The sequence below is a fragment of the Pseudopodoces humilis genome, chromosome 9 (genome assembly GCF_049639895.1).
Source record: "Pseudopodoces humilis isolate 2021_Gansu_Grassland_sample_001 chromosome 9, ASM4963989v1, whole genome shotgun sequence".
In the NCBI taxonomy this organism is placed as follows: Eukaryota; Metazoa; Chordata; class Aves; order Passeriformes; family Paridae; genus Pseudopodoces; species Pseudopodoces humilis.
In genome coordinates this window covers 7121035-7133705 of record NC_142208.1, presented here as the reverse complement: position 1 = coordinate 7133705, position 12671 = coordinate 7121035, and the positions used below count along the sequence as shown (strand labels likewise).

Genomic DNA, 12671 nt, shown 5'->3' with positions numbered 1-12671 from the left:
AACGAGACAGAAGGCGAAGGAAAAGCTAAAAATGGAGAAAGCACAGCTGCCAAGAAAGGAAGTATCTAAAGAGAACAGGAAGGCAGGAAATACCCATTTCAGGATACCTTCTTTAGGATGGACAGGTGGCATAACTCACTGGAATCACAGATCCAGTTAAGTTTTCACCTGGCTCAGGAGTTTACTGCCAAATAGATTTGTTTATCTATAAAACTCCCTTGGTTAGTTCAGTAATGCTCTTCAAGTACACCTTCACTGGCCATTCAGGGATTCATCTTTTGAATCAAAACAATAAATTTAAAACCTTCCCCCAGACACACTGTGAAAAGAAGGGCAAATTTCTGCCACAACCAGAAAAATGATTGCTGCCTGTTTAAAATAGAGTAATTCCCTTCCCATCAGGCTATTCCGGGTCAAGTCCGTGTCTAACACTGACATGGAAGCAGCCTTAATGTGCAACTAGTTATGAGGGACGTGCTCCAGCCCAACACAGCACATCCCAGCTGCCTCCATGATTCCAATAGCACAAAGGCAAAAAACAAACTGAGGAGGGAAACACTGCTTCCTGCAGGTTTAAGAAGCACAGCTACTCCATGTTGAAATGCAAAGGTCTGCAGTCACACCCTGGTATTGGCTGCAGCTCGTGCGGCAAAGACTCGAGGCATGATGGGGAGCCTATGCCATTACCTCACAAAACATCAAGTGCTGGGGCTGTCCTTGGTCTCCCGTGCTCACAGCAGAAGCTCTCAAATGTAAATGTGTCCCATCGTTTCTTCCATCCACCCCCCACCCCCGCCAGAGACCAATGACACTGTTCCAGTCACCAGAGGAGGGAGGGCAGGGCAGTTGTGCCCACAGAAGAATCATCTTTTCTAGGTGACAGTACAAACAGACTGTGACCAGCCTTTGCTGGAATGACAGGTCAGACTCCAGAGTTTGCTTAATCCTAAACCCCCTGGGCTGCTCTGTCTCATTGGCAGTTGGGTTGGTCCTCCAGAATACATGGATCATCTGTATGAGCTTCAGCTATAGAAAGTGGTGTGTGTGCTATAAAACTATAACTATGTTGTTGGACACCATAAAAATAATTTCTATAACATGGTAAAATATTAACAGTCAAAATTTAAAACCCACCCCATAATTAAGGTGTAAATGTCCTAGTCCTATCACCCCTGACAGAAACATGTCAGGAAGGTATCCTAATTTAGCATTAAAAGTGATTTCAATTATATTTCTCTATGCTTCCTTTCAAAGCTGCTCTTTGCAATTCTGGGAGAATAGAAGGGCCAGTACAGTTTAATTTGCTTTTTCAACAATCTGTACTGAATCCTTCACCAAGGAAATGGATTAACTATGAGGCCATCATACACCTTCATATGGTAGGAAGGCAAACACATGTTCAGAAAATAAAGGGTGGGAGTCTGAATATATTCTCTGCAACAATGATAAGCCTTTCAGATGTCTTTTTCTACAGCAATCAAGGTAATTCGCATTATAAATTAAGATACAAAGTTAAATATTTAAAACAAGTTAGAAAAGCTGAAGAAGTATACTTCCTAGATTTAGCAATCTGTTTAAGTATAAACACATTAAAATCATCAATTTCCAAGCGGGAGGTAGAAATTACATGGCTGTCAGGAAAGCAAAAAACTGTAACATAGAAGGTAATAATCAAATTTGTCTTTTAAGTACAGTTTCAGGCAAAAGGCTTATGCCAGAAGAGAAATTAGTCTCGCTGAAACTGGAGTTTTATTCCAGAAATTAATTGAACACAATATTTTCAAGCCCCAAAAATATATAAAACTGATCTAAGTGACACACAGCAAAAACCATAGCCTTCATAACATTAATGCTTATTGTAAACTTGTTTTTCTTAGCCAAGTCCATTATATTCATTTACATGGGCACATGTTGATTATCAGTCTCTCCTTTGAAAAAGGCTTCATTCAGATACCTGTTTATTTGTAATCCTGTGTTTGGAATACACTGTGAAAACTATAATCACATTGAAATTCTATAACTAGCATATATTTGAAGCCAAGAATACTAAAATAATGCAAAACAACTGAGTTGCAATGCTAATACTGATTCCAGCAAAGAACACACCCATCAGCATCTAGCATAAACAGAACCATTCTGATTCTACCATCATCCTTATTCAAAATAAATTATCAAACCAAAGCCACTCACTCCACACCCAGAAGCAAATAGAACAAAAAATGAGACAAAAAGCAGAATTACAGCAGACTATCTGTACAGGTAGTTACCTTTTTTCCTTTCTTTTTTCTGTGAGCTGGTTTAGCATTTTTCTCTTTTGCTTCCTCACTCATTTTTCAGCAGGTAAATGTACAGGGGAAGGGGAATAAAAGAGATCACTGTTTGTATTCCAACATGCAAAGCCGCTCAAGTATTCACAGTTCTGAAACCAAAGTCCATCTGCTGACGCTTCTCAGACAAGTAACAGAATAACTGCTTTTAGAGGCAGTCTCTGCTCCTGCTCAGCCTGGAATCGCTCATAAGCCTTGCTCTGCTTTCCCCCGTGAGAAACGGGCTGTTCTGACATCAATCCAATCCCTCTAAAGGAAAGCAAAGGCGTTTTCCTCTCTCTTTCTTAACCAGTCTTTACTCCCGCGATCAGATCTCGTCCACGTTCATCGCTTGGTCATCCAGAGCGCTGCCAGTCTCTCAAATGGAGTTGATGAGACACGCAGCAATTAGCTGCAGACGCTGGCAGGTCTCAGAAGGGTTCACCAGCAGATGATTTGCCGTTTCTCGCTGACAGAGAAAGTGAGCCCAAATCATTCGGATTGCCAGTCGCATACAATACCGACATGTGTTGAATGCATCAGGGCATACCAGAAAAGGAAGCCTCCAAGAGTGATAAAAGATCAGGTTACTGGATCTTAAAGCCACTCCCAGGCAGATCCAAACAATAAAAGGCACAACACGCTGCTAAAGAAATTGCTAGATGAGAGGTTTACGTTTCTAACAGCTCTATATCCCCGTTCAAAGGACCTGAAAAATTGCCACTCCGAACAATAAGCTTTGCAATATTAATTATTCATCTCATAAAAGCAGCAACAGCATTTCAGCAAAACACACATTTACAACTATTCCTGCCTGTGCGAGCTTGCTCCTCCCTTGTTCGCCTGTTCCTATGACAGGATTTGCAGGGTCCCTGCAAAGGCAGCTCTCACACAAGTGTTACGTGCCTCATGTATGTGCACGACTGGCAAGTCACAGATCATGTTTCCACATGCTGCCACCTACTCCGCTGAATGTTTTGGCTACTTCCCTACAAGTCTCATGGAAAAAAAAAAAAAAGAAAAAAAAAATAATCAGGAGAGGCCAAAGAACTCGGAGCAATAATTCTCTCCCCTCTGTGCCCATAAAGAACATATTACATACAACCCGCACGATACCAACAGCCATTCAACACATCTGAATTACGTCATTACCACACTGCAGGCTGTGCACCTCCCTAGGCACATCCAGATTGCTACATTGACACTGCCCTCCCTTAGGATCCCCATCAGGGAAGGTGAAAGGGTGGAACAGGTATCAGACATCCTGCAACAGCCACATCCTCTATATTCATACTGCAGGCTTGAGGTAGCAAAACGCTAATCTGACCATTTCTGAGGTGAAATCAGTCACATCAGAGATAGAAAGAAGTGACAATGAAAGGGTCTGCTGTGTTATTTTGCTGGGGGGGGTTAGGTGATGGGGGTGATATTTGGCTTTCTGTTTCTTTGCATGTTGAGGTTTTCCTTAAACAGGCAATGACCAGTTAATACATGCATTTTGGGGGTGGTTGAGGTTCATATCAGGATCCTTCTGCCTTGCCTCTTTCAGATCTTCTCACCCTTCACCCTCCTTTCAGCAGCATTTCACTCACGACAAACAGCATGTGTACCACAGACTAAGAAAAGAAGAAGATGTAATGCACTGATTCATAATGCTATTTGCCTGAAAGCTTTCTCCTTGGATCATTCCCTACAAATGAATTTCAGTGAGCAACCACAACAGCACCATCAGAGGGAAACTGTTTTCTCTGTGATGGCAACAAGTCCTTGTGAGCACCGTCTCCATGGGCTGGAAACAAACTGGCATCACCTGACCCTGGGGCTCCAAACCGGGGAGTTAATTCCCCACATCAGCCTGGCAAGGTTGGTATTCCTAGGAACTGCATCTCATACAGTGCAGAGTTTAAATAAACACTATGAAAACACTACCCAAAATTAACCTTGAATCTTCATTTAAGTCACTGACATATGATGAAATTCATAGTTACAGATGATATTTTGGTACAATACACAAACACTGTCAATAATGCAGAAACACAGGAATTTAATTTTCACAGGCAGTTTGTTTTTAATGGCTGTCTCAGAGAACGAAAAAGCACCCCCGCCTTTGACAATTTCACTTTTTCTGTATGTTATGTTACAAACTAAACTGCTCTCTGCTGGTTAACAGTGGGTAAAACAATGCTTAAACAATCAAAATAACATCCTATCTCTAATGCACATACAAAGCAAACCTCCTCTCTTCAAGACCATTTTCTACTATGTACATCTGCCTGGACAACACATTGTTTTCTGAATTAAGTCCAAAGAGGTAGTGTTCAAGTACAATTAACTGTGTTAATTCTTAAGAATAGGTTCCGGCTTGGATCCCTTACATTAGCTAGCTAAAAGAAAGCCTGTAATTTGTGGCATGCTTAGGTAATTGTATGCATAGAAAGCAATTTTGTATTACTTTTTAAATTAAAATGTTATAAACAGTCACGCTTCTTTGGGAATAAAAAAAAGAAAAAAAAGAACAGCCTCTTCCCAGAGCAACTTGTTGGCTGTTAAATGTTGACACATTCAAACCATCCCCTGATCTCAGGCAGCTAATGCAGAAATATCACAGGCTCCCACTGAACTTTGGTTATTCCAATGGGTACCTCCAAGTTGAGCCCATGAGATGGAAACTGTTTTTCAGGTTTTAGAACACATCACATCCTCTCCATAACTCAGGTAGCACTGAAGATATTGAATTATCAGTGCCCTACTTCAGAATGCTTTTAATTTTTCATGTTTTCTCTCTCATTTTAACAAAAATGAGTAATCTCCCAAGGACTGGTATATTTAGAATATGAAGGAAAAATCTCGATAAGCAATAGAAGAATTTTACAGTCACAAGATGCTCAGAGAGGTAGGGAAAGCTCTCACACTCCTCCCATATTGCTCAGCTAACCATAGCAACCCTGCTGAAGAAATGTAATGAATCTCTCTTCTACCACTTGAAATAATCATTCATCTGTCAACATTTAGACACTTTTATGAGGTCTTGTTTTTCATTTACTCCTTACCTCAAAAAACTTGTCAAGCACTTATACTCCAGATAAGGAGGCAGAAGAGTGAGCTAAGTACTAGATATAAGAGTACTTAATAGGAATACACAATAGATTTCTGAGGAAAGGTTTTTAGGAAGGAAAATAAAAAAATAAAATATATTTCCTTCTTCAAACAATGCCTTTCAACTTAATTCCTCTGCAGACCTACAAATTATCTTTGATAGCAAAGCTACTATCAAGCAACTGCTGACATCGGTCTGTCTCTAAATTACACTATGGAAATTAGTCAGATTATCTTCCTTCCATCCCTAGGCTTTTAGCATGCTCAGTGTAACTCTGTGCATTTAAATACCTAAGGGAACTGAAATGGAAGGAGAAATGCCAAAGAAGACTGCCAGGAAAAATAAAAATTTTCAAACACCCAAGAAAAGTCTCTTATTCTCATTAAAGTGTGTCACAAGCAAAAAATTCAAACTTAAAAAAATTCTGTATTTTTAAGAAACAACAGAAAACAAGGAAAATTTAAAGTTTTAGAAATTAGCTTAAAGAAGAAAAAAAAAAAGCAAACAAAACTAAGAGCGAATACCATGGCAGAATTACCTTAAAATATGCTAAGGAAGCATTGGCATTCAGAAAGAACATATGCTTAAAGACACTGCAGTAATGCTATGATCAAATCAGCAGTTCAATAAATTACAACCTACAGCTACTATCTACTGTCTAGGTAGCCCTTTCTCACAGAAGCACTTTCATCTTTCCAACACTCACAACAGTTACTTCTTTGTGGAGGCACATATATTTTGATGTATTTTGTGTATGATTTGGTAAGCTACAGCAAAAGACACAACATGCAGAAATCCAACCCTAAGAAAATGCACAGCTCCTTGAAAAAGTTAATGTTACTGTGCTTTTAAATCTTTTGATTATGATGAGAACACACACATTGCTCCCTGTAATTTGCTGCTTAATCACAGCAGTGTCCAGAAGTGAGCTTTCCCAACCTCCTCGATACGTATCAGTTCTAGGACAGTTCTATTTTTAAATCAAAATAACTCGCATAAGAGGACAAGAGGATGGGCCAAGTTCTGTCTATCAGGGCATTCTATTTATAAGTTAGTGTGACTTGCATGCAAGAAGCGAGGGGGACACAACTTGTTATTGGGAACCTGTTTTGTAACTGCATGCAGTGGGATTTAAAAAGAATGGCTATAGTAGTTCCTTGCTTTACCAAAACACCATCCAAATCCAAACAGCCAAGCAATTCCAAAGCCTAACTACACAGGACTAAGAGCATGGAGAAAGCAGGCCAGCCCAAAAGCCAGGTTGCCCCTAATACATGCAGAAACCCACAATCTTAATTTAACAAAAAACTTATGGCATTCAGCGTTAACTGCAGGATCACTTTGCAGATGGACCGCTTAGTACTTCCTTGAGCAATATCTTACACTATAAGCAGCCAAAACTCAAGGTTAAACCAGGCATTACCTAGACAGGAATAGAATTTGTGCTGAGAGTATGGAAGGCAAATTAACTTTATTCCTCTTTCTCTTACAAAATTAAAACCAGAAGTCAATGACTATTTTCCTTTTAAATATGAAAGGAAGTACTTAGTGAAAGCATTTTAAGCTAAGAAAAACATTTCCAGCTCAGTCTTGATCGTTTTTCCAAATCCATAATTTGAGCAAAATGGCAGTTTAAGAAAATTTCAACTTAAATATTGGCATTACTTACTTCATTAACTTACACTAGACATCTAACCCAGCCTATTTACCAATCTGCTCATTTGCAAAGCTGCATGTGTGAAAGAGTCCATTATCCCATGTCAACATAAAAACAACCCAAAACTCACTTATCTTCAGGCTATGATTATGAGAATAGAGCAGTGGTTACCACTTAACAACCATACCCTGGTATGGTACATATGCTGGCACAGTCCTCTATAGACTCAACTACCAACCTGAAGATTTTCCTGGCCTAAAATTCCATAGTGTAGGTTAGATCTGCCCCACTATCTCCTCTCTCCCTCCCTCTAAATGAAAGTCCTGGAACAATATTCCAGAGTAGAAGTAGAAATCAACTAAAGAAATAAGAGACCTCTGACCAAACTCTAGCTGAAGAGAGCTGGACTGTCCTGTACTAGCAGGAATGAAGTTGCTACAACTCCTTCAGGAGGACAGATACCTATATTAGATACAAGATTTATTCTCGCCTTTAAAAAGCTAACAGAATTAAACACAAACAATGGCAAAACAACTCAAGTTAACAAGTTAAGATTAACTTTTGTATTAAGTCTACAGATGAATATGAGATGCTAACATGAATCAAAACCAAGCTGACTTGCCTTCACAATTACTTTAACACATGTTAGCTAAGTGAATTTAGGAGCCTCAAGGACAAACATATCCCTTGAGTACAGAACTGAAGGGAGTCTGGGAGTAAAGCCCAGACTGGCTGGGAAGTTACTCTCAGGGAAAAATCAAGCTAAGAGATTAAATTCCTCCTGAAAGGAGCGAGGCAAGGAATTTAAGGAAATTAGCTTGCCTTAAAACATCCTTCAGTAGTTGAAATTTTCAAGAGCTCCAATCCATTACAAGGGAACACCAAACCAAAAATTAGGTAAGGAAGAAAGAATCATATTACAGAAGTCCTGCAAAATTTGCTAGCACAGTTAATTCTCTGCCAACTGCATTTGAAAACACATTTACATAAAGAGAACATACTTTATATCCAAAGTCTATAAATTCATATTTACCAGCTGAGATATTTCATGAAAGATTCTGGTTTTTATTTTACTCCTACAGTGTTTTGCAAAACTTTTTTTTTTTTCCCCTTGTTTTTTTAGAAGCATTCTTCTAAGTGTAAGCCTAGAAAAACAGACTATTTTGCTAAGATAGCAAGTTTTATACTAAGCACACATACTGCTGTCAGGAAAGTCTTGCAGAGGAAGCATGGGAGTGAGAGCAGTCCATTTTGGACAAACCTCCACAGGACCACAAGGCAGGACAGAGAAGGCCCACCCTACAAAGCAATATTTCAGACAAAGTATTTCAATGTCCCTTTCCCTCAGTACCTTGGCAGGACTTGGAAATTGGCCTGCCAGCACGGGGTGCTTCCCAGCATGCAGTGTCTCCCCGTGTTTACATTTAGGATGCAAGAGGACACCACCGAGGGCTGGTTTTCTTAGGCTGTGTGGCAGCTCCATGGCCAGGGGCAGGGGTGTGTCACCTTGCCACAGTGCTGCCAGGCCAGCTGGCCAGGGCTCCTGTCATCACAAGGCTTCACCAGGGTGTTTATCAGAAAACAGTGCCTCACAACAGTTCATCTGTGGTTAGAGTCTCTCAAATCTAACACCAGCTCCATTAAGACAAGTATGTGGGGCAATGGGAGGTGCAATCAAGATCCACACACAGGTGTAGTGCAGCCTCTGCTCCCCAGGACAGTGCTCATTGTGACAAGCACTGTGAATAGGACAGCAGCTTCACAAGCCAGGGAAATGGTATAAGACTTCATGACAGATTATTCACAAATTCAGTGAACTAGTAAGTGCTGAACAACCCAAATTTAGCTTTGATTCTAAGGCCCCAGTCTGCAAGATTTTTTAAGCCAGACGCTCCTCCAAGTTTCACTGATGAAATCACAGCAGCAAGAAAAGCTGTTCTTTTAAATATGAGGGAAAAAAAGTAATGCTGGAGCAACTCCACTTTGGGAGCACATTTGGAGCATAACAACACACTAAGCTATCTAGCAGCTTTTTGCCTAATTAGAGAGAAAAAAACGGGCCTCATGACATTTTGGTTAGGTGACAAAGTCTTCATTTCTTACCTTTTAATTTAGAATGTAATATCACAAGTATCTGTAAAACGTAAAAAAGCTGTAAACATCAATTTAAAACTGCAAGAGAAGCACTAAGTCACAGCACTAACTGAAAAATGCTTAACATTAAATCCCGAAGCTTCTACTGAGGGATAAAACAAAACTTATTTCTAGTTTCATGACTATTACAGCCCAACAGTTTCTGAAGTCCGTATAGGAAGTGTTTAACACTATCTGCTCAAGTGCCTTTTAAAGACAAAACAAAACCCCCAAATTTGATGCCCCAATCTACACTGTTAATTATTGCAATATTCTCTATAAAAATCTGTTTATATTTCTACATAGACAGCTATACTACAATATAGTTCTGAGGTAAATAAGTTTATATAAGCCATCAGATTAGAATTTTAATCCTCCAGAGATTACATTTTCCTTACATGTTTTGGTTATTTTGCATTCTGACAAAAACAGGACCAAGAAAAAAAGGGAAAAAAAAAACGGAAAGAAAAAAATAGGGCTTGTTTGCATTCCTGCCTCTCAACAATATCTTTCTCCTGCTCCATGTTTTAGGAAGGAAAGGGTGTTTAAAATTTAAGCTGTTTTCATGAAAATCAAATTATTGGTTTGGGGGTTTTGTTTGTTGTTGGGTTTTTTTTAGCACCTCCAACAATGACCAGTTTTTTGGTCCAGCTACAACACATAAAAAAATAGGTGAAATGGTGGCCATAATTATTTCACAGAGCACCAGACAGTGGGTCATATCCTATTTACATTCCAGGCTGTATGCTGGCCATGATTAGATTTCTCTCATTAGAAGGTACATGGATGGGAATAAATCCACAGATAATTAAGAGACAAGAGAGACTCAACTGGAGGGAGTGTGTAAGAGGTCAAACAGCAAAGTGCACTAAATCTCATCACTCAGTAATATAAAGAGATTATAAATATAAAGAGAATTTACTTTCTCCCTCACCCTGTGCCCATGATTTGTGGTGTCCCAGAGAATCTCAATATGCCATAGCAACAAATGTTTTTAGCTTTGGTATGATTTTTTTTTTCTTAAATCTCATGTAAAGAGTAAAAGTAGCTTGAAGTTTCATCTCTTCCCAGCATTAAAATAAGTAAGATTTTGCTTTTCAAAAAACAATCAATCATATGAGTCTGCCCTGGATCTGTACCTTCAATTACAAATATACACTTCTAATTGAAATTATGAAATTTCAACTTCAATTTTCACAGCTCAAAAGGAAAAACTTCCATCTATCAAGATCTGTCAAATATTTGCTTCAACAGGCCTGAATCATAATTAAGAGTTTCTTCCTAGAATTTGTTGCTTTTTAACACTATAATAATGTACAGTTTTATACCTAACACACATTACAAAGATTTAAAACAAATACCAATAAATTCAGTTTTTCTATGTCTACAGAACTTTGAGGAAACTTTTCAAACCCAGAACTATACAAAAAGATCCTCTATAAAATGTACAAATTAAAAAAAAAGCCAAAGCATGGACAAGCATCACTTAAAACTGCCTTTCCTTTAAGCTCAGACTAAGGAATAAAGTACACCAAAAAAAATCAGTGAAGAACTTGGTGGGGGGCAGGTGTACGTGACACTATTTTTGTCTGGTTTCTGCAATAAAAAAATCAATTTGGTCATAAAGAATACAGATTTTCCGTCTTAGCAAGAAAATAATCTTCCCCAACTTGTGTTTTTGCCCACGATGATAATTGGCAAGTGATCTCCCTTTACCTCCATCCACAAACTTTTCCCTCTTAGTTCCTTCCCCCTCTGGTATTGAGGGGGAACAGTGAGAGAGGGGCTGGGTGGGCATCTGGAGAACACCAAGCAAGGACAATCACTGCTGTCTGGAACCCCTTCATAGGCCTCATGGTCAAAGCCAGACACCTATGCTGCAATATCAAGTTCTGTAGAACTGAGCAAGAGGGAGGACTGACATTCTGAAATCTTCACCATGAAGATTAAATGGTTTTAATTAATGGCCATTTAATTAATGGCCAATCAGGAAATCCTAAGGAAACAGAAAAAAAAAAAAAAAATTAAAAGAAAAAATACTATTTGAAGGGATCCAAAAAATTGAAAGGAAAAATGTCAGTGAAAAATGGCTATAACCAACACGTTATCTTTAACCCAAATATATTTTTCTATTACTCTTATCAGCTGGAAGGTGAGTGGGGGAAAGAAGCCTCTGCTTGAGCAGCTAAAATGTTAAGGTGCACTTTATCCTTATGGCATGTACATCTTACACATGCAAGAGCAATATGCAGTGTGCACTTAAAGGCCTAGAGCTTCACATCTGCAACTTTTACAGTGGCGCTGCAGAACCGCTTAAGTGAACAAAAGGAAAGGAAAAGAGCTTTTTCTGTCTGAGACCAGGGATGATGCTGCACAGAACACAAGAGGACTGAAATGATTCACACTGCGCTCGTGGCGCAGCTGTGACAGCAGCCACACAACCTGAAAGGGATGCTGAGCGTCGTACTGTTGCCAGGCTGATGGAAACAAGTTTGCATGCTGCACTTTTAATATACAGCCTGACCCTCTCCCAGAACTGCTCGCTTTCAAGTACTCCAATAATCTGCTGAATACAGAGTTTAAGAGCCATGCAAGAACAGAAATTGTGCAGCATAACATTGCAGAAGGTGGTCCCTGGGGGAAAAGGGCTCTCCTCTCATTATCCACACAAAATAAATAATCCTTATTTCTGCTGAACATCTCTTTGTAATAATTCAGGCTCGTTTTCACTTCAGATTAACCTTTACTGTTACAAATATGAAAAATATAGTACCTCTAATGTAGAGGAAGAATTAAAAATCTATAAATGAGTCCCACTGGATTCAAAGAAGCTTGTAAATGATGGCCAGGACTTAAAATACAAAGGTAAACATGTTCCCTGAATCCAAAAATCCAGCATTACAACTCTGATCCCTCCAAGAAGCCGGGATGAGGAGGATGAGGTTTATTCAAAAAGCATCCTTCATGATATTGTATTAAGTAGTAGCAATCAAAACTCACAAGTAATATTGATGCATTACATGCAGAAACCTCAGTGCTGGCACTCCAGACTCCCCGCAGACTCTGAAAGGATTCCAACACTCCTTTTAGGAAATACCTGAAAGTATACACTACCTTAGCCAAAATTTGAGCTAGGAAAAGATCATTATACCAGACCTTACAATCCTACTGCCAACTTACTGTCCTATTAAGGGACAGTAATAATCTCCAGTTTCAACGGGTTTTCAGGGTTAAAGAAAACCTGGCTATTTCTGCTGCAAATACCAGGTAACAAGACGCTTAGTGGATATAGAAAAGTTTGCACCTCCCAAGGCATAAAAATGTTAAAGGGAAGCCTGTCTGGTCAGAAATTTAAACTTAAAAACCGTTTATTTTCTCAAATACTAATCTGCTGCTACAACCTTATTCAACCAGTCTTCTTCCCTAGGGCTCTAAACTGTATTTTACTTTGCTGTAAAAAACATTTATTCAAATACTC

The 12671-nt window shown here is 39.1% G+C and overlaps 1 protein-coding gene across 3 annotated transcripts in view; it reads right to left on the bottom strand.

Annotated features, from left to right (window-relative positions):
• The window catches only part of ANK3 (ankyrin 3), a 354155-nt gene that overhangs the window by 290021 nt on the left and 51463 nt on the right, over positions 1–12671 (bottom strand). Inside the window, exon 1 of one of the 3 annotated variants that reach the window (XM_088060034.1) lies at positions 2268–2860. The exons of the other annotated variants lie outside the window; for them this stretch is intronic. Within the exon in view, the coding sequence (XP_087916160.1) occupies positions 2268–2330 (63 nt within the window). The 5' untranslated portion in view covers positions 2331–2860. Of the gene's footprint in view, positions 1–2267; positions 2861–12671 lie in introns of those variants that run through there. 3 annotated transcript variants of the gene reach the window in all.